General features: G+C 36.4%; 1 protein-coding gene across 2 annotated transcripts in view; it reads left to right on the top strand.

The window, feature by feature from the left end:
* The window catches only part of GABRG3 (gamma-aminobutyric acid type A receptor subunit gamma3), a 748,263-nt gene that overhangs the window by 420,784 nt on the left and 305,897 nt on the right, over positions 1-21,582 (top strand). For both annotated transcript variants that reach the window (XM_047086712.1, XM_047086711.1), the window contains exon 5: positions 1,567-1,649. In XM_047086712.1, the coding sequence (XP_046942668.1) occupies positions 1,567-1,649 (83 nt within the window). The remainder of the gene's footprint in view (positions 1-1,566; positions 1,650-21,582) is intronic.

Genomic DNA, 21,582 nt, shown 5'->3' with positions numbered 1-21,582 from the left:
TCATCAGAATCCATTTCTGTTGAAAATAGTCTGTGGAAATTACGTTTAATGTATTTAACCCAATGGGTCAACTCAGCTAGGAAAATAAAGATGTCTTAGAGTGCTAATTAACAAATGTAATCATAACCAAATTCAGGACCAGAGGGAAAAAAGAGCACAGAGGGCATTCCCCAGTGCATCCCTAATGGAACTGGCAGCTAGTGTAATGAGTCTTCCTAAGGGGTAGGCAGTCCTCACAAACCTGGAAATGTAAGAAAAACTGCACTTCAGAGAAGTGAACTGACTTACCTGTCAAAACTCACCACTGGCAACTAGTGTTATCAGAGTCTCTGTATCTCAGGAGTCTTTCCATTAGCATAGTCCAAGTCTAACTGATCATCTAGCTGTAACATACCACAGAAATGCCATGCACCTGGGCTAACCTTTCTGTTCATCTAGTATTAGGATCAGGACAGCACCTTCCAGAAACTGTTGTCCCCACTGCCTGTCACCTTTCAGGTGACACTGGGCATGCTCATGCTCTTCTAACAGACTTTCTCTCACTGCCTTGCAGCACCATGACTCCTCCTGTGTCTTCTGCTCCTGCTCTTATGCTGTCCCTCCTAACACTGCTTCTTCTGTCTCAGGACTTCCTCATCACTTCAATCATTTTCCTCTCTCCTGTTGGCTTAGCTCATTCCTTCCCATATCTATGCTGAGGTTTCCTGCATGCCTACTTCCAACCCAGAACTTCCTTTATGGACTCCAGATGCTTGAAACTACCTGTCCATGTAATGTCTCCTCCTGAAGGTCTAAAAAAAGCATTTCAAACTCAGCATGCCTCAGGATAATGTGAATGCTCTAATTCTTCTCATCCATGTGTCTTCTTGGCTCAGTGAAGTCCACCACCAGCTGCTGGGTACTTCTCCTTTCTCACCTCCACATTCAGTGTATGAGATCCTAATTGCAGGTAAGTTGTGGCCATGAGGTGTTACAGGTACTTCCTCATCAATCTTAAAGTAATGTGATTGAGAATCTGAAATGAAGGTGAGCCTCAGCAAACCAGAATAGGGACATGGCCCTTCCAGGGATTCTTTATAGAAACTCTGATCCCAGGGCTGTCTGCTCTGGAAGGATGCAGTGCTACCACCTGCTTGGTCAAATGAGGGAGTTGTCCAAATCTGAAATTGCTTCTGCAAGTGGATTAATTTGTCATTATACCTATTTAGACAAATATGTCAGTCTCAAAATGGAAGAAGTGTTTAATTCAGTCAAACAGATTGAAGGCAAAAATATATAAAATAACAGTTGTTTTTATTTCTCTCCTCTCTGACTTAGTTTGTGTTTCTAGGTGCGGTTTCAAATTTTAGTAACTGAAATTCTCTCTGTTACCAATAGTTAAAAATAAAACAAAATAACACAAAAGCCACTAAATGGTATTCCTGAATGGATGGCACCACTGCCAAGAATTAAATGCGCTGCTCCCACTCCCCACTTGTGATAAAGTGGCAGCTCCCTAGTCTTAACCTGGGACTTTTCTGGGTTGCTTCTGGCTGACTTCAAGAGTGATTCTTGGCTCTCCCACAGGCTCACCATAAATGCAGAGTGCCAGCTACAGCTGCACAACTTTCCCATGGATGAACATTCCTGTCCACTGATTTTTTCCAGCTGTGAGTACTAACTTGGGGTATAAATGCTTTGTAAAGGAATGTGTAGCTTCTATTGATTTTAGGCAGATAGACATGTGATTAGCATCATAGCATCACTGTGCAACCAGAAAGAGTTGATAATGGTTTTGATATTAGACACATGGGCATTTTGTCTCCAGACATTATTACATGGGATGCATGTTACTGAATAGGTATCTTTGAAAAAACTGTGATCAGCTTGACCATTCCTTGTAATATTGGAAGAGTCAGAAATTGGTGAAAGTCGACTTACCAAAGACCCTTATGCTAATGGATTGTGCATGTTATTTGGAAGTATGTAAAATTCATTTGCAATATTTTGGGGTTTAGTATCATCCTCAAGCAAGCTGTTTTATATTCTGAATAGAAAGATTAAAAAATTCATTTAAATATATTTATATTTTTCTCATTGCACTCTTGTAGGATGTAATTTTTTTGGTACTGTATCTTCCAATAATTACTAACAAGTAATCTTTCACAGATTCTTAAAGACAAAATCTAATACATACAAAGATACATATAAAAGGAAATATCAAATTTATGTGTTTATATAAAAATAACTTTTTAAGTAATAGTCAATATAGATCTGTAGAATTTAGTATACTTCAATTTAAATGTGTTAATCACAAGTAGTTAAGTATTACTCATAAGAATTTAGTTAAATTTATTGACCTTTTATAAAATTGCATACAGTGCTTGACAAACAAATGTGATGAAATCTCAAGCAGAAGGTTTTGTGGGTTTCTTCACTGAAAGTGAAAGATGAAAATGAAATAAGAGATGAACACACTTTATAGTTCATTTTGGATCCAGAAAAAGACAAGATAGAAAGCAAAATTTCACTAATCTCCTAGGTTGGGTAAATATATATATATATATATATATATATATATATATTTTAATGTTTATTTATTTTTGAGAGAGAGAGAAACAGAATGCAAGAAGGGGGAGGCAAAGAGAAGGAGACACAGAATTTGGAGCAGGCTCCAGGCTCTGAGCTGTCAGCACAGAGCCTCATTTGGGGGCCTGAACTCATGAACCGTGAGATCATGAACTGAGCTGAAGTCAGAGTTTAACCGATTGAGCCACCCAGGAACCCCAAAAAATTTTTTGTAGAGATTAATTTAATTGGTTGATTCCCAATTTAAAGCAATACATTCCCTGAACCATTATACTGTTGATAACACAAATTTTCAACGCTTACTAAGTAAATGTCTAAAGTATATGAATGTCTGATAAAGTTGTCTGTAGATTACTTTAGGCCTGCTATTCTCTATTTAATTACTTTACCAGTTATGGAACCATTCAGAGGCACTTAGATGGCTCAGTCAGTTGAGCATCCAACTCTTGATTTTGGCTCAGGTCATGCATGATCTCACTGTTTGTGAGATCAAGCCCTGCATTAGGCTCTGTGCTGACAGTGGGAAGCCTGCTTGGGATTTTTTTTCTCTCATTTCTCTCTGCCCCTCCCCTGCTCGTGCTCCCTCTCTCTCTCAAAATAAATAAATAAACTTAAAAAAATTATGGAACCATTCAAATAGTTTAGTTCTTTGTGAGTCACTTTGGTATATATGTATATAATTTTCTTAGTGACTTTTCCACTTCACTGTTTATTAGTGTCTTCAATCAATTCAATTTAGCTATGTAGATCCTTCCAACGCCCTGGTATGCTATTAATTCATCTATTGACTTTATAATTTCAATGATTGTTTCTCATTATTAGACATTCTAATTTTTTTCTTTTTTCTAATTTTTTATGCAATTTGACAGCACCTTATTTCTTCACTAAATGTTTAATGTCATCTTCCATTTATTCAAATTTTCAAAATGTTCTGGTGTCTTTGTTGGAGCAATTTGCAGAATTTGTTGTTTTGTTTTACTCCATTACATGGAATTAATTTGCTTTTCTGATGAATTAGTAATTAGTTCATTTGAACTCATGTTTCTTGGAATTTTTTCTGTGGTATTTCTTTGAGGCTTACATTTAAAACAGTTTTTTTTTTTTTCTAAAGATGTTTTGCTCTGGCTTTGCCTGGTTGTCTCTATTACTTTAAAGATTAAGCTTGGATTCCTGGGCCACATAGAATACATGAATTCTAGCTACATGTCTGATTTCAGGCTGTGTTTTTACATTCTTGGGAAGGACTTTTTTGCTTTTTTGTTGTTCCCAAAGCCAAATATGGACAAGGAATCTCCTTTTAGGGAAAATTTCTCCTCAGTCTACAAGCTGAGGTTTTTCCCTTCCCTGTGGAAACACCTCAAATGTCCATTGACAGATGCATAGATAAGTAAAAAAAAAATGATCCATACATACAATGGGATATTATTCATACTTAAAAAAGATGGGATTTCTGTCACATGCTGCAGCAAGGATGAAATTTGAGAGCATGATGCTAAATGAAATAACACAATCACAAAAAGACAAACACTGTATTGTTTCACTTATTTGAGGTATCAGAGCGCAATCACAATCAAAGGACAGAATGTCAAAAGTTGGTCACCAGGACCTGGAGGTAGAGGGAATGAGGAGTTACAGTTGAATGGGTATATAGTTTTATTTTTGTAAAATAAAAAGAACTCTGGAAATGGATAGTGGTGATAGCTACACAACGTTAATATACTTAATATCGCTGAACTGTACACTTACCATTTGACATTATGTGCATTTTACCACAACAAAAACATTGAACAAAAAGTGTAATAACTAGAATAAAACATTCATTCGAGGGCTCAGCAGCAGATTTGAGCATAAAGAAGGAAGAATCAGCATACTTAAATACAGATTCATTATCTTTTTTAATGTTTATTTATTTATTTTGAGAGACAGTGTGTGTGTGTGTGTGTGTGTGTGTGTGCAAATAAGGGAGGGGCAGAGAGAGGAAGGGAGATTTTCCCAAGCAGGCTTCATGCTGTCAGTGCAAAGCCCAACATAGGCCTCAATCTCAGGAACCGCGAGATCATGACCTGAGCCAAAACCAAGAGTCAGATACTCGACTAACTGGGCCACCCAGAAGTTCTAAATTCATTTTCATTATAGAGTCCAAAAAACATAAATACAAAAGAATATAGAAAAATGAACAGAGACTCAGAGACTTATGGAATATAATTAAGCTTAGCAACACGTGCATAAGGAGAATCCAAGAAAAAGAGGAGAGAAGAAAGCAGAAAGAATATTTGAAGAAATAATAACCAATAACTTCCCAAATTTGATGAAATATGTGGATTTACACATCCAAGAGCTCAATGAATTTCAAATAGTATAAACTTAAAAATATCTATACTTAGGCATATTATAATCAAACTGCCAAAAGGCAAAGACAAAGAGAAAGCAACAAGAGAGAAGCAACACATAACCAATAATTAGTCCTTAATAAGATTAGCAGCTGATTTCTTATCAGAAACCATGGAGGCCAGAAGGCAAGGAGATGACATTATTTAAAGGCTGGAAGAAAGACTATCATCCAAAATTTCTATATACAGTAAACCTACCCTTTAAAACTGAAGAAAAACATTTCCAAATGAATTAGAATGGAGAATTTATTGCTAGCAGACAAACCTATCCTACAAGAAGTACTAAAGGCAGTCCTTCAAGCTGAAATGAAAGAAGATAAGGGGGTAGAAATGAAGCTATATGAGCAAAAAAAAAAATTTACATTCTATTAAAATTAATTTGATAGTAATCCATAATAGATTGTTTTAAGACATTAATTGTAATAGGATAATCACAAAAAAATAGTTAAAAGTAAAATTAAAGGAAATGACACAGAACTTAAATTTTTGCACTAAAAGATAGCTATTTAACACACAAAAAAGACAGTAGTGAAGAAATAGGAACAAAAATGACATGACATAGATAACAAATAGTAAAATGACAGACATAAATTCTATCGTATCAGTAACTACACTGACTGTAAAAGGATTAAACACTGCAAACAAGAGTCTGCGGTTGGAAGAAAGGGTAAAAGATTATGATCCTACTATGTACTGTCCATATGATACACAAGTTAGATTCAAACACAAATCATTTGAAAGTGGAAAGGTGAAATAAGATATATTATGTAAATAATGACCAGAAGAGAATTGGATTGGTTGTATTAACATAAGAAAAAAAACATTAAGGAAAATTGCTATTAGAGACAAAGGACATTTTATAATGATAAAATGTGTCAGCACATCAAGAAATTCAAAACAATAATAAATATATATACATCTACTAACAAAACATTAAAATACGTAAAGAAAAAGTTGACAGATTTGAAGGGAAAAACAGACAGTGAGCAATAATAGATACTTTAATACCACACTTTCAAAAATGGATAGAAAAACTATAAACAAAAGTTCTAATAGGAAAACAGAAGACTTGAACAGTTCAAAGTAGCTAGATCCAGTAGATATCTATAGAACACTCCACTGAACAAGAACAGAATATACATTCTTCTTAAGTGCACATGACACATTATGCAAGACAAGCCATATGTTAAGTAATGAAACAAGTCAATAAATTTAAAAGGATTGAATTATGATTATGGGATACAAGATCTGTATATAAACAACATTTGTATTTCTATAAACTAGAAATGAAAAACCTGACAATAAAAGTAAGAAAACAATTACATTTACAAAAGTATCGAAAAGAATACAATACTTAAGAATGAATTTAACAAAATAAGTGCATGATTATATGTTAAAAAGTGCAAAAATATTGTTGAAATGAACAAAAATCTAAACAAATGGAAAGGCATTCTATGTTTATGAACTGAGACTTAATATTGTTAAGGTGGTAATGCTTTCCAAAATAATCTCAGTGCAATACTTATCACAACCTCAGCAGCTCTTTTTCCCTGACACTGACAAACTGATTCTAAAGTTTATAGGGAAATGCAAGAAATACAGAATAGCCAAAACAATCTTCAAATAAGAACAGATTTAGAGAGCTCACATATCTAATTTTAAAGCTTACTACTAAGTTACAATACCAAGACAGTGTGGTGTGGTGCTGCTATAAAGATTGATATACAGATATATTCAAATGTCCATCAACTGATGAACAGATAAACAAAATCTGATATGCTCATACCACAGAGTATCACTGCATCTTAAGTAGATTGGGACAAGAGGCAAATCTCACATGCAGAAGAATTCCAAATAATTTATGTAGATATTCCACCCTCATGAAGATGAAAGGATGTAAAGGATGAGCATTGTGACTTCCTTCCAAAGAGTTTATTATGGAAAGGGATAAAAAGAATTATTTTATAGTGGGGAAAACTGACAACTACTTCAGCCAGATGATTAAGGTCAACATCAACAGTTATAAGTCATATTGATAATATTTATCCTTGATATGTGATGATAATGGCATTTGACCCATGTGGTCTCCCTCCTAAAAACTCATAACCCACCTATAATCATAATAAAAATATCAGACAAAATCATAATTGAGGTACATTCTACAAAAATCTGACCAGTATTCCTCTGTCAATGTCATTGAAAGCAAGGAATATCTGTGAAACCATCATAGCTAATGTGGTGTCTTGGATGGCATCCCAGAATAGAACAAAAGCATGAGGGTAAAACTGATGAAATCTGAAAAAAAGAAGTGTGGACATCAGTTAACAATAATGTATCAATATTGGCTCATTAATTGTGACAAATGTACACGTTAATGTAAGATAATAATAATAGGAGAAACTGGGTGTAGTGTATTGGGAACTCCCTGTAGTATCTTTGTAATTTTTCTATAAAATTAAATCTATTGTAAATTAAAAACCCTATCTTTAAGAATAGAGATATGAACAATAATAATAAGCTGCATTATATATACATATATATATATATAATATATAAATCAATCTTGTACTTCAAAAGTTCTTTCCCCTGGTGATTATCATCAAGCTTGAAATCTTTACCATACATAGCCTAAAAGACCCCTTCCTCCCTCTCTAACTTCATTTCTTTCCACTCTTTCTTGAAATTCCATGCTTCACTATTTTTTATGGATGTTTTCCTCTTTTTCACTCAACATATAGCTCTAAACAACAGTAAACTATATCTTCTATATTTTCATTTTACCAAATTAGAAACTAAAGGCATCCTAAATAGCTGTGTATAGATCAATACAAATACAAAGATCTAGTATCTATAGATTTTACTCGTAAATTTTTTTAAAAATTATTTATTTAAATTCAAGTTAGTTAACAGACAATGTAGTATTGGTTTCAGGAGTAGAACCCAGTGATTCATCACTTACACATAACACCCAGTGTTCATCCCAACAAGTGCCCTCCTTAATGCCCATCACCCATTTAGTCTATTCCCCCACTCACCTTCCCTCCGGGAACCCTCAGTTCTCTGTATTTAAGAGTCCTATGGTTTGCCTCCCTCTCTGTTTTTATCTTATTTTTCCTTCCCTTCCTCTATGTTCATCTGTTTTCTTTCTTAAATTCTTAATGAGTGAAATCATAAGGTGTTTGTTTTTCTCTGACTTATTTTGCTTAGCATAATACATTCTACTTATATCCACATTGTTGTAAATGGCAATATTTCATTCTTTTTGATTACTGAATAATATTCCATTGTGTGTATATATGTGTGTGTATATATACACCACATCTTCTGTATTCAACAAAACCAAAAGGCAACTGATGGGGTAGAAGCAGATATTTGCAAATGACATATTGGATAAAGGGTTAGTATCCAAAATCTGTAAAGAACTTATCAAACTCAATACCCCCAAAACAAATAATCCAGTGAAGAAATGGGCAGAAGTCACGAATAAACAATTTTCCAAAGCAGACATCAAGATGGCCAACAGACACATGAAAAGATGCTCAGCATCACTCATCATCAGAGAAATACAAATCAGAACCACAATGAGATACCACCTCACACCTGTCAGGATGGCTAAAGTGAAAAATTCAGGAAACAATAGATATTGGTGATGATGCAGATAAAGGGAGACTCTTTTGCACTATTGGTGTGAATGCAAACTGGTGCAGCCATTCTGGAAATCAGTATGGAAGTTCCTCAAAGAATTAAAACTAGAACTTCCCCATGACTAAGCAATTACACTACTAGGTATTTATCCAAAGGATACAAAAATGTTGACTGATAGAGTTTTAATTGCATGTTCCAAACCAATAATTGTTTACACTATAGCTTGTAGTTATATGGTTTAATGATAGTTCACCAGAAGAGCAACACATATGAAAAGAGTAAAATATAGTCAATGTGAGTAGACTAGAGGCCTCTAAAGAGGATCATAATCATCATGACAATGGGATAATCCTCCATATTCCTCTATGGTTACTTGATGAGAAGGGATGTTTGCAGAACTCTCTGAGAATCTGATTCAGGAGAGTAGCTATGTGCTTGGTGAGAAATGACATCTGCCAGTTGTGCTTCACTTTATTCAATTTCATGAGAAGTTTCTGTGAAGGAAGGAAAATACACTAAACTGTTGTTTCACCAGGAATTTGATTGTCTACTCAATAACAGTAACTCACATGTACCAAATGAACCTCAAGCCCACCCCTCCGTTTTCCATGAGCTTCTGATTACAGATATGCTCTACTTCCTTCTGACTTTGAGATATGATACCTCTTCCCATATAACTCTTTTTTTCAACGTTTTTTATTTATTTTGGGGACAGAGAGAGACAGAGCGTGAGCGGGGGAGGGGCAGAGAGAGAGGGAGACACAGAATCGGAAACAGGCTCCAGGCTCCGAGCCATCAGCCCAGAGCCCGACGCGGGGCTCGAACTCACGGACCGCGAGATCATGACCTGGCTGAAGTAGGACGCTTAACCGACTGCGCCACCCAGGCGCCCCTTCCCATATAACTCTTAACATCTAAAACGATTATTCTATCATATTAAGAGGGATATTGCTTTCTATTCTTGATCTGTGAATTATCTGTAAATTGTTCTTATGAAGATAAATTGAAAATATGTATTAGGAGCCACAGAAATAGTTATCTTTGATCATCCTTCAAAATTATTTTCCCCACTGTAGTCTGTCAGAAATATGTTTCTATTTTTCTTTATCTAGTGCTCTCACTAACTCCAAGAAACTTGTATTCTATACAAATGCTAAGGTTTACCCTTAGCCCTTCTTAGCTCTGTACCACCCTTTCCTATGCCATGTGTAGGGGTTGCAAATGCAATGAAAAAAAGCCACCTTGAGAATTTCAATGAATGACTTCGGCTACCATATGTATTTTTTTCCTTCATAAGTATACAACAAGAAGCATGACTTCATGTTTGACTAGCTAACATTTAATTTTAGTCTCTAGCATACAAGTCCTAGTAGAGATTGTGGCAAACTACATAAAATGTCTGTGAGACAGCCACTTTTCAATGTTGGCCAGATCTTACTTAGATGGAACACAGAAAAGATTTTGCCAGATACTTTTTTTTTTTCAAGCAGGAGATCTGAATTTTTATATGAAAGTTTCCAGTATTGTTTAAAACTTGACAACAAATTCATTTAAAATTAAATGTATAATTAAAACATTTTGAAGGTTAAAACTCTACTGGCCAAAATATCCATGAGCTGGATTCAATCCATAGGCAACAGCACAATCTCTGTATTAGTTTTTCCTCTGTTTGACATTCATTTTAAATTGTGTAAATATTTGTCTGAGTAGCATTGTGGTCTCTCCATTTCCAAAGTCTTTATTTTCAGATTAACACTCCTTGATCTTTTTTCATCATACAGTGATTAGTGCTGTCTACTGGAAATGCAATGCAAACCAAGAGTGTAATTTAAAATTTTCTAGGAGCCATGTTTTAAAACATTGAAAGAAACATGAAATTAACTTTAATATTATATTTATTTAATACAATTTATCCAAAATATCATCATTTGAACATGTAATCAATATGAAAAAATAATAAGAGATATTTTTATAAATTAGTTTGGGATAGTTTTATACTGAGTCTTCAATATTCAACGTGTATTTTATGCTAACTTCACATTTTAGTTTGGAGTAGTCACATTTCAAGTGCTCAGTAGTTTACTTATATCTCATGGCTAACTTTTATTGGAAAGCACAGTCTTAGACATCCCTCAGATTTCCAAACCAGCTACTCATTTCCTTTAAAACTGTGTGTTTTGTTTAATATCAATAATGTTCTTGATTCTTCTTTCCTCAAATTTTGCTCCCTGTTTAGATAGCTTATGGAAATACCTAGGTATAAAGTTAACCAAAAAAGTGAAATTACTGTATTTTGAAAATTATCAGACATTAATGAAATAATTTGAATAAGACACAATAAATGGAAACATATTTCATGCTCATGGATTGAAAGAATCACTATTGTTAAAATGTCTGTACCACCCAAAGCAATCGAAAGATCCAATGCAATCTCTGTCAATATTCCAATGTCTTTTGCAAAAAACAGACATAGATCAATGGAACAGAATAGAGAGTCCAAAAAGCCCATGCATATATGCTCAATTAATTAATGACAAAGGAGCCAAGAATATGCAGTGGGGGAAAGGATAGCCTCTTCAAGAAATGGTGTTGGGAAACTGGACATCCATATGCAAAAAGAAAGAAGAAGGAAAGAGAGAGAGAGAGAGGGAGGGAGATAAGAAAGAGAAAGTTGACTAGTAACTTACACCATACACAAAAATTAACTCAAATGTATGAAATACTTAAATGAAAGACCTGAAACCATAAAACTCCTAAAGGAAACACATGTAAGTTCCTTAATATAGGCCTTGGTGATGATATTTTGAATCTGACACCAAAACCAAAACCAGCAAAAACCAAAAATAAACAACTGGGAATGCAGCATACTAAAGACATTTGCACAGCAAAGGAAACAACTAAATGAAAAGGCAACCTATTGAGGAGGATAAAATTTTGCAAATCATTTATATGATGAAGGACTGATATCCAATATATAAAAAGCATTCATACTATTCAATAGAGAAAAGACTATTTGATCAAAATTTTCTTTTAGTAATGCCCCCAGGCATCCATTTTTATCTTCCTTTTAAAACACATCTGCCGTGATGAGATAGAAAAAAAAAAAAAGCAATGGAGACCAGTTTCAGTTGATCAAATTCCCCAGTTCTGTGGCTCTGAAATTAAATTCATTTCTACTTAATTTGATTCAGACACTGGCTCACTGTCTTCACATCCCTTTATGGCCGCAGGATCTCTGAGGAATGTTGAGTTGGAAAAAGATTCTAAAGGCATGCCAGGAGACTCATGCTCCAAGTTAAATCTCAAAGCCTAGAGGGAGGGCATCAGCTGCATCTCATGGTCAGTTGAATTGTATCCCTTCAGGGCAGAAAGGCAGGCTGAGCAAGACTGGAAGGCTTCACTTAACTTCATCATCAGGCTCCAGCAACATCTGTTTGGCTGTGCAGAGATACAAACCAGAAAGATTTATTTTTAAGGGTCACTAATACTTCCTTTATTCCTATGTGTGCAGCAGACAGAGTAGAGCCAAATGTATTTTATTCTAAACCCAGTTTATTCAACCCTGTTGAATAAAATATCAACCCTGTTGATGTGACCTGGAGAGGGAACTAAGTACTCTTGGCTCATCAAAATGCTTTTATAACTGGTGTGTATCTTAAAATAAGATGAAACAAAATTGCTTGTTTCCTGAATGCTGCCCAAGTGCCTTAATGAGGTGGGCCTTCTGCCAGGTAGAGCATCCTGGCAGGTGGGACTCTCTCCCATCCCTTTTGCTTTGGCAAGAAAGGAACCACACAGCTCCTTGCAAGTTCTTTCTCTCTGTTGGAAGAGTTAATCACCAAAAAGCAGATGGTGTTAAATGCCAGCAGTTGTCCTGTGTCCTCTGAAGCAAATGCTCAGGTGTGAGACTTCCAAAAAATAAGAAGAAATAAAGAAAAAAAACCCCACATCATCCAAGGGGACAGTGGTGGTTAATTTTATGTGTCAGTTTGACTATATGGGATGTTTGGGTAACTGGTAAAACATTTCTGGGTTTGTCTGTGAGGATGTCTCCAGAAGAGAGTTTAATATTTAACTGGTAGACTAAAGCAGATCACCCTCACCAACACTGGTGGACATTATCCAATCCATTGAAGACCCAAATAGAATACAAAGGCAGAGGAATATGGAATTTTCTCTCTTTACTTGGGCTGGAACATCCATCTTCTTCTGCCCTTAGGTGTTGCTGCTCCTGGTTCTCAGGCCTTCAGACTCAGACTGGGACTTACATGATTAGCTCCCAATTGTTGGGCCCATGGACTCAGACTTACACAGGCATACCTCATTTTATTGCACTTCACTTTATTGTGCTCCGCAGATACAGTGTTTTTCTAGAAATTGCAGGTCTGTGGCAACTCTGCATCGAGCAAGTTTACTCATGCCATTTTTTTTTCCTTTCAACAGAATTTGGTCTCTTCATATCTCTGTGTCACATTTTGGAAATTCTCACAATATTTCAAACTTTTTCATTATTATTATATTTGTTATGGTGCTCTGTGTCAGTGATTATGACTCATTGAAAGGTCAGATGATGGTAGCATTTTTTTAGCAATAAAGTGTTCTATTTTTTAATGCTTATTTATTTATTTATTTTGGGGGAAAGAGTGTGAGGGGGGAGGGGCAGAGAGAGAGGGAGGGAGAATTGCAAGCAGACTTTGCACCTGACACAAGGCTTGATTTCACGAACCATGAGATCATGACCTGAGCCAAAATCAAGAGTCAGACACTTAACTGACTGAGCCACCCAGTACCCCTAAAAAGTATTTTACATTAAAGTACATGCATTGTTTGTTTGTTTGTTTTTTGGATATAACACTACTCCACACTTCATAGAGTGCAACATATTGTAAATACTAGGAAACCAACAAACTCATTTGTCTAGCTTTATTGTGATATTCCCTTCATTGTGGTGATCTGGAACTGAACCTGCATTTTCTCTAAGGTATCCCTACACCACAAACTTTTGTGGGTTTTCAGCTTACAGATGACAGATTATGGGACTTCTTAGCCTCCATAACTTCATGAACCTATTCCTGTAATAGGTCTTCTCTTATGCCTGTGCCGATGCCTATCTATATCTGTCTATCCTATTGATTCTCCCTCTCTAGAGAACCCTGACTAATACCAGGAGGAAGTTCCCACCCTTCCAGCCTACCAAATATGTGGATTTCAAGGTCTCAAATGCTCCAGTATCTGCTTGAATCTACCTAATTTGGTTGTAGCTAGAGGGAGCTCTGTGGCATGTTTGGGAGACACAGTTGAGTCCAGCAGCCTACCCCTTTCAGTGAGAATCAAGACAACACCCTGAAAACCATGTTTCCCATGAAGAACCACACCAGGCAGACTTGTGCACCAGGTGAGGTGGACTTTTCCACCTTCTCTTTTCTTGCCCATACTCCTTAAGGTGTTTACTCTACACTTGGCAGACAGCTCAATTACCCATATGTTCCTGGATCTCTGGCCTCTCCAGTTTTGCCTGCCCCTGCCTTCCCATTGCTGTAGACTTGCACACCTTGGAGGATGGGAGGGTGTCCACTAGCTGGTAATAACTGTGCATGCCTTGTACGATGAAAGTGATGGCATCCACAACAGAAATTACAGGGCTTTGGGATTCCCTCCATGTTACTGTGACCCTCAATGTGGTGAAAACTCATTAAAGTGCAAACCACTGCGACACATGATTGCTGTGGCTCCACTGTCCAGTATTGAAGGTGGGTTATTTTTATTCTGGCTTTAGGTGAAGTAAGTGGTTCGTAGAGGTTAAGGACCTGATCATGGCAGAACAAAGAATGCCCCACTGCAAGAGAGGAGTTGTGACTCTGAAGACTGTGCTCTTCTCTTTTTTTTCTTTTTTCCTTTAATAATGATATTCAGCCACTTTTATTTTATTTTTCAAAGTCGCTTTATTGAGGTATTATCGACATATAAAAAGCTGTACACATTTAATGTGTACAACTCAGTAAATTTGGGGGTAAGTATTCACCCATGAAACCATCACCACCTTCAAGCCTATATATATATATGTATCACATCCCATATTTTCCTGAAGATCCCTTTATTATTTTTTTTCATTTTGTGATAACCACACTTAACATAATATCTAATCTCTATTAAATTTTATGTTAATAGTACAGTATTGTTAGCTATAGTCACCATGCTGTAGAGAGGATCTCCAGAATTTATCTTGTGTAACTGCAACTTTGTGCCCTTCAAACCTTATTTCCCCCTCCTTCTAGTCCCTGCCAGCCATTTTTCAACTCTCAGCTACATGTTTAACTGTTTTAGACTCCACATGTGAGATCGTGTACTATTTATCTTTCTGTGTCTGGCTTATTTTATTTAGCATAGTGCCCTCAAAGTTTATCCATATTATTGGGAATAGCAAGATTTCCTTCTTTTTTAAGGATGAATGATATTCTATTGTATGTGTGTATATGTGTGTGTGTGTGTGTGTGTGTGTGTGTATATATATATATATATATACATATAATGTATATATTAGAAACTTCTTCATCCATCAATGGTCCCTTAAGTTGTTTCCATGTCTTAGCTGTTATAAATAATGTTGCAATGAACATGGGTGTGCAGCTCTCTTTGATTTCATTTTCTTTGAATACATTCACAAAAGTGGAATTGCCAGATTGTATGGCATTTTTATTTTTAATTTTTTGAGAAACCTCCATACTGTTTTCCATAATAGGAGTACCAATTTACATTCCCACCAATAGGGCACAAGGGTTCCCTTTTCTCTATATCATAGCCAACAGTGTTATCTATTGTCTTTTTTATAATAACCATTCTGACAGGTGTAAGGTAACATCTCATTGCCATTTTGATTTGCACTTCCTGATGATTAGTGATATTGAGCACTTTTTTGTGTACCTGTTGGCCATCTGTATGTCTTATTTTAAAAAAATGTCATTCAGGTCCTTTCACCATTTTTTAGTCAGATTATTTTTCCCTACTGAGTTGTGTGAACTCTTTATATATTTTGGATATTAACCTCTTATCGAATTTATGGTTTGCAAATATTTCCTCCCATTTTGTAGATTGCTTTCCATTTTGTTGTTTCATTTGCTTTGCAGAAGCTTTTTGTTTGATGTACTCCCACTGTAGCCAACTGGCCCTAAATGCCCTGTATCAGTGGGTCCCTGGAGGCATCCTGCCCCTTTCTCAAATGAGGGAGGGTGGATGGTACAGTGGCAGGAAGGTCAGGGAGGTGCCAGAGAAGGTGATCTTTCAGCATCCTGCAGATCCTATTATATAGCAGCAAGACCACTCCTTTTGCCATCTAAAGGTTATGCAGCAAATGGTCTTGCACATGTGCCTATAGTCAAGGCTGGATCACATGGAGAAGAGTGTGATTTGTGACTCATGCACTGGAATGTACACAGGTGCTGTCTGCACATTCCAAACACTGAATGCCTGAAAACAAAGTGGAAGTCAGAAGGTCTTAGAGTGAAATCTTCCCACTGCCACCACTTCTCACTGTATAGGTATTTGCATATTGTTTAACCTCTCTGAACATTATTTTCTCATCTATGAAATAAGAATCATAACACCTACCTCATCTGTCACTGTGAAGATTAAGTGACAGAGTGTATATATTATGGGAGCCACCCACCCAGGAGTCCCCAAGAGATCAGGAGGGAGTCATTTGATTGTCATTACTGTGTATAACCCTGTTACTGAAGAGAGTATTGGGAATGAGAAGTCTGCAAGGGAGAGGCCAAGGACATGGAACAAGGTTTTCTGGGCTGGAATCCAGCTGCCTCCTCACTCACTATAGAACATCAGGGAACTTCCTTTACCTCTCTAAACCTATTTATTTATTTATTTATTTATTTATTTATTTATTAAGCTTTTGTTTTAATATAGTGTTATATTAGTTTCAGGTATACGATATACTGATTCAATAATTCCATACAATACCCAATGTTCATCACAAATGCATTCCTTAATTTCCATCACCTATTTCACCCATACTCTCACCCACCTCCCCTCTGGTAACCATTAATTTGTTCTCTATAGTTAAGAGTCCATTTCTTGGTTTCTCTATCTCACTCTCTCTCATTTTTTCCCTTTTCTTTTTTGTTTTGTTTCTTAAATTCCATGTATGAGAGAAATCATACAGTGTTTGTCTTTCTCTGACTGGCTTATTTCACTTAATAGCTCCATCAGTTCCATTGCAAATGGCAAGATTTTATATACTAGCCAAAGCAATCTACAGATTTAATGAAATCCCTATCAAAATTCTGACAGCATTTTTCACAGAACTTCGACAAACAATCCTAAAATTTTTATGGAACCACAAAAGACCATGAATAACCAGAGCAATCTTGAAAAAGAAAAAGAAAATAGGAGGTATCATAAACCCAGATATCAAGATACACTACAAAGCTATGATAATCAAAACAGTGTGGTAATGGCACAAATAGACACATATATTAATAGAACAGAATAGAAAAACCCAGAAATAAACCCACAATTTTATAGTCAATTAATCTTCAACAGAGGAGGAAGCAATATACAATGGGAAAAAGTCTCTTCAACAAATATGTTGGGAAAATTGGGCAGCTACATGCAAAAGAATGAAACTGGATAACTTTCTTACACCATAAACAAAAATAAATTAAAAATGGATTAAAGACCTAAATTTGAGACCTGAAACCATAAAAAATCCTAGAAGGGAGCTCAAGCAATAATTTCTCTGATCAGCAGTAGTAACATTTCTCTAAATGTTTTGAAACCTCCCTCCTCCCATCTGCAAGGTGAGAATAGCAGCAAGTTACAAAATGATGGAAAAGGACTAGAGTCACTCCCTTTAGAGATTCCTAGTTGGTTTAGCCAACCATGTCAACATCGATGAGATTGGGATGACAGGAACTAGTGTTAGAGATGTTTGCACATTTTCTTTCAGCCTGTAGGTTTCCCAAGGATGAACAACTATAGTAAACACACACTGCACAGGGAAGACTTTATAAGGAAAATAAAAAAAGACAAATTCTCACTAACCATTAGCCTTTTATACTGTGCCTACCTTTGCCTATTCAGAAGAATCCAGCCAATAATGCATACATTTTTGTATAGCGTTGCCTACAGACACCAGTCTCTGTGACTGTGTTAAAAATAAGGCCAGGGGTATGATGGCCAATTTCTTTCCCTAGACCATATCAATGGCATGCTCACTGAACTGGGTCTTGTCAGTAAGGTGTAATTTAAGGTTTAATAAAATTAAGATTTCATCCTAAGAATACAAATTAGTATATTTTTGACAGCTGATGAGAAATCTTATTGGTGTCAATATTAGTCCAGCTCTCCATGTTCTGGTAAGGGTCAAAAGTACCCACAGTACTTTTGAGGAAAACATCAGTAGGCTGATTGTTCTGCCAACCAAGACCTCCACCTCTGCCTCACTCTTGGCCATTTCCCCCCCATAGACAGCTTATGTGAGCACCATGGCACCAAAAGCATGCAGCTGAACCTCCACAAGTCCACAGCCATAGCACACTGATTTGAAGGAACTACTGAAAGTTCTTAGTGTTGCCAAGATGCTTGATCCATCAAAATCAAATTTTGCAAAAATTACAAGGTCAGAAAATCTTCATGTTTCTTACATCTTGCAAAAAGCAAAACTTGAAGTCAACAAAGATGGAATCAAAACTTCAGCAGCAACTGGGAATCTAATCACAAGGTCATCACTTTATTGTAGGCAGATATTTTCTACCTTTCATCAGACATAATCCCACAAGTGCTGTTTTACTCATGAGGCAGACAAACTCTGAAGAGTACACAAAAGAAACCAGGCAAAGCAAAGACTGCTTGGCTGTGGAGAAAAAACTCCTTACCCACATTTTTCATAGTTCTGTTACATATTTTTGTATAGTATTTTCTTTTTGAAAATGAGTTCTTAGGAACAGAAACATAAAGATACAAACATTTCTGCTTAGAATGTGTTCTGGAGGGAAAACAGGACAGAACGGTTGGAACACTGTAACAGAGACATGAAGAGGAAGACTTAAAAATGCCTAAGTGATTCCTTAATCTACTGAATGGTTACCTAGGTCAAAAATACATTTGAGTATTTACTGTCCAGTTCAGGATTCATTTAACAGCTGTTTCCAGTTTTTATGGAAAAAAAATTGTTTGGCTTTAAACATTTTCCATCATCAAAATTTAATTTTTTTAATGTTTATTTTTATTTTTGAGAGAGAGAGAGAACACAAGTGGGGTAGGGACAGAGGGAGAGAGAGGGAGGCACAGAATTTGAAACAGACCCCAGGCTCTGAGCTGTCAACACAGAGCCCTACATGGGGTTCAAACCAACAAACTGCAAGATTATGACCTGAGTGGAAGCTGGATGCTTAACCCACTGAGCTACCCAGGTGCCCCCAAAAGTCATAATACTAAGCATTATGTAAGGAACTAGAAATGATGAAATCTCTACCCTTTTTGTGTGGTTTGTGCTATTTTATATAGTGCATGTATTCTTTAAAATATAATTTTAAAAACGTTTTTTAAACTTTAAAAATAAAGTTTTGGGGCACCCGGTGGCACAGTCATTTAAGTGTCCAACTCTTGATCTTGGCCTAAGTCATGATCTCATGGTTCATGGGTTTGAGCCCTTCATTAGGCTCTGCACTGATGGTACAGAGCCTGCTTGGGATTTTGTTTCTCCTTCTCTCTGCCCCTCCCCCATTTGTGTGTGTGCACATGCTCTCTCTCTCTCTCTCTCTCTCTCTCTTTCTCTCTTTCTCTCTCTCTCTCTCTCAAAATAAATAAATAAGCAAACTTAAAAAACTTGTAAATAAAGTTTTTATTTTTAAATGCTGAGTATCTGGGATGCTTTGGCCTCTTCTCTGCTCAGACATAGTCACAGGTTGGAGTGGAAGTGTTGGGGCTTAAGGTTAAGCACAGAGCTCAGTGCTGTAACTTGGAAATCCTCAGTTTACCACTAACACTTATGTAGGGGCCAGGCATTGTTCTGAGTGCCAAACATTGTTCTGAGTACTTATGATCATTTCATTTGATCTGTACAATGGCCCTGGGAGGCCCTGTGTTTCCCAATGCCTTTCACAGCTGAGGAAATCCAGCAAGAGCAGTAAGGTCATCTGCCATATTACCGGGGGTTTGAACCAAGCCCAATGTCTATTGAGTCTTTGCTCTTAATTATTATTATTATTACTGTTATTTTTATTCTTATTGGTAGAGGACAGGTAGAGCAAAACAGATACCCAGATCACACTATACGAGATGTATTTTGCTGCAGTGTGGCTTTATCCCAGTAAACAATTTAAGGCAATTTTTTTTTCCAAAAAAACATGGTACTTTTTATCTTTGACACTTGTGTCAACTTATAACTGTATCAGAGCTAGAAAATTATTAGGGAGAGAACTACAGGCCAATATCCCTGATGAATATGGATGCCAAAATTCTCAATAAGATACTAGCAAATCGAATTCAACAGCATATAAAAAGCATTGTTCACCATGATCAAGTGGGATTCATTCCTGGGATGCAGGGCTGGTTCAACATTCGCAAATCAATCAACGTGATACATCACATTAACAAAAAAAAAGAGAAGAACCATATGATCCTGTCAATCGATGCAGAAAAGGCCTTTGACAAAATCCAGCACCCTTTCTTAATAAAAACCCTGGAGAAAGTCGGGATAGAAGGAACATACTTAAAGATCATAAAAGCCATTTATGAAAAGCCCACAGCTAACATCATCCTCAACGGGGAAAAACTGAGAGCTTTTTCCCTGAGATCAGGAACACGACAGGGATGCCCACTCTCACCGTTGTTGTTTAACATAGTGCTGGAAGTGCTAGCATCAGCAATCAGACAACAAAAGGAAATCAAAGGCATCAAAATTGGCAAAGATGAAGTCAAGCTTTCGCTTTTTGCAGATGACATGATATTATACATGGAAAATCCGATAGACTCCACCAAAAGTCTGCTAGAACTGATACATGAATTCAGCAAAGTTGCAGGATACAAAATCAATGTACAGAAATCAGTTGCATTCTTATACACTAACAATGAAGCAACAGAAAGACAAATAAAGAAACTGATCCCATTCACAATTGCACCAAGAAGCATAAAATACCTAGGAATCAATCGAACCAAAGATGTAAAGGATCTGTATGCTGAAAACTATAGAAAGCTTATGAAGGTAATTGAAGAAGATTTAAAGAAATGGAAAGACATTCCCTGCTCATGGATTGGAAAAATAAATATTGTCAAAATGTCAATACTACCCAAAGCTATCTACACATTCAATGCAATCCCAATCAAAATTGCACCAGCATTCTTCTCGAAACTAGAACAAGCAATCCTAAAATTCATATGGAACCACAAAAGGCCCCGAATAGCCAAAGGAATTTTGAAGAAGAAGACCAAAGCAGGAGGCATCACAATCCCAGACTTCAGCCTCTACTACAAAGCTGTCATCATCAAGACAGCATGGTATTGGCACAAAAACAGACACATGGACCAATGGAATAGAATAGAAACCCCAGAACTAGACCCACAAACATATGGCCAACTCATCTTTGACAAAGCAGGAAAGAACATCCAATGGAAAAAAGACAGCCTCTTTAACAAATGGTGTTGGGAGAACTGGACAGCAACATGCAGAAGGTTGAAACTAGACCACTTTCTCACACCATTTACAAAAATAAACTCAAAATGGATAAAGGACCTAAATGTGAGACAGGAAACCATCAGAACCTTAGAGGAGAAAGCAGGAAAAGACCTCTCTGACCTCAGCCGTAGCAATCTCTTACTCGACACATCCCCAAAGGCAAGGGAATTAAAAGCAAAAGTGAATTACTGGGACCTTATGAAGATAAAAAGCTTCTGCACAGCAAAGGAAACAACCAACAAAACTAAAAGGCAACCAACGGAATGGGAAAAGATATTTGCAAATGACATA

This window comes from Lynx rufus, unplaced genomic scaffold (genome assembly GCF_022079265.1).
Source record: "Lynx rufus isolate CCGP_SWC_20201006 ecotype Redwood Valley unplaced genomic scaffold, mLynRuf1.p SCAF_21, whole genome shotgun sequence".
In the NCBI taxonomy this organism is placed as follows: Eukaryota; Metazoa; Chordata; class Mammalia; order Carnivora; family Felidae; genus Lynx; species Lynx rufus.
This window is presented reverse-complemented; position numbering and strand designations above follow the sequence as displayed.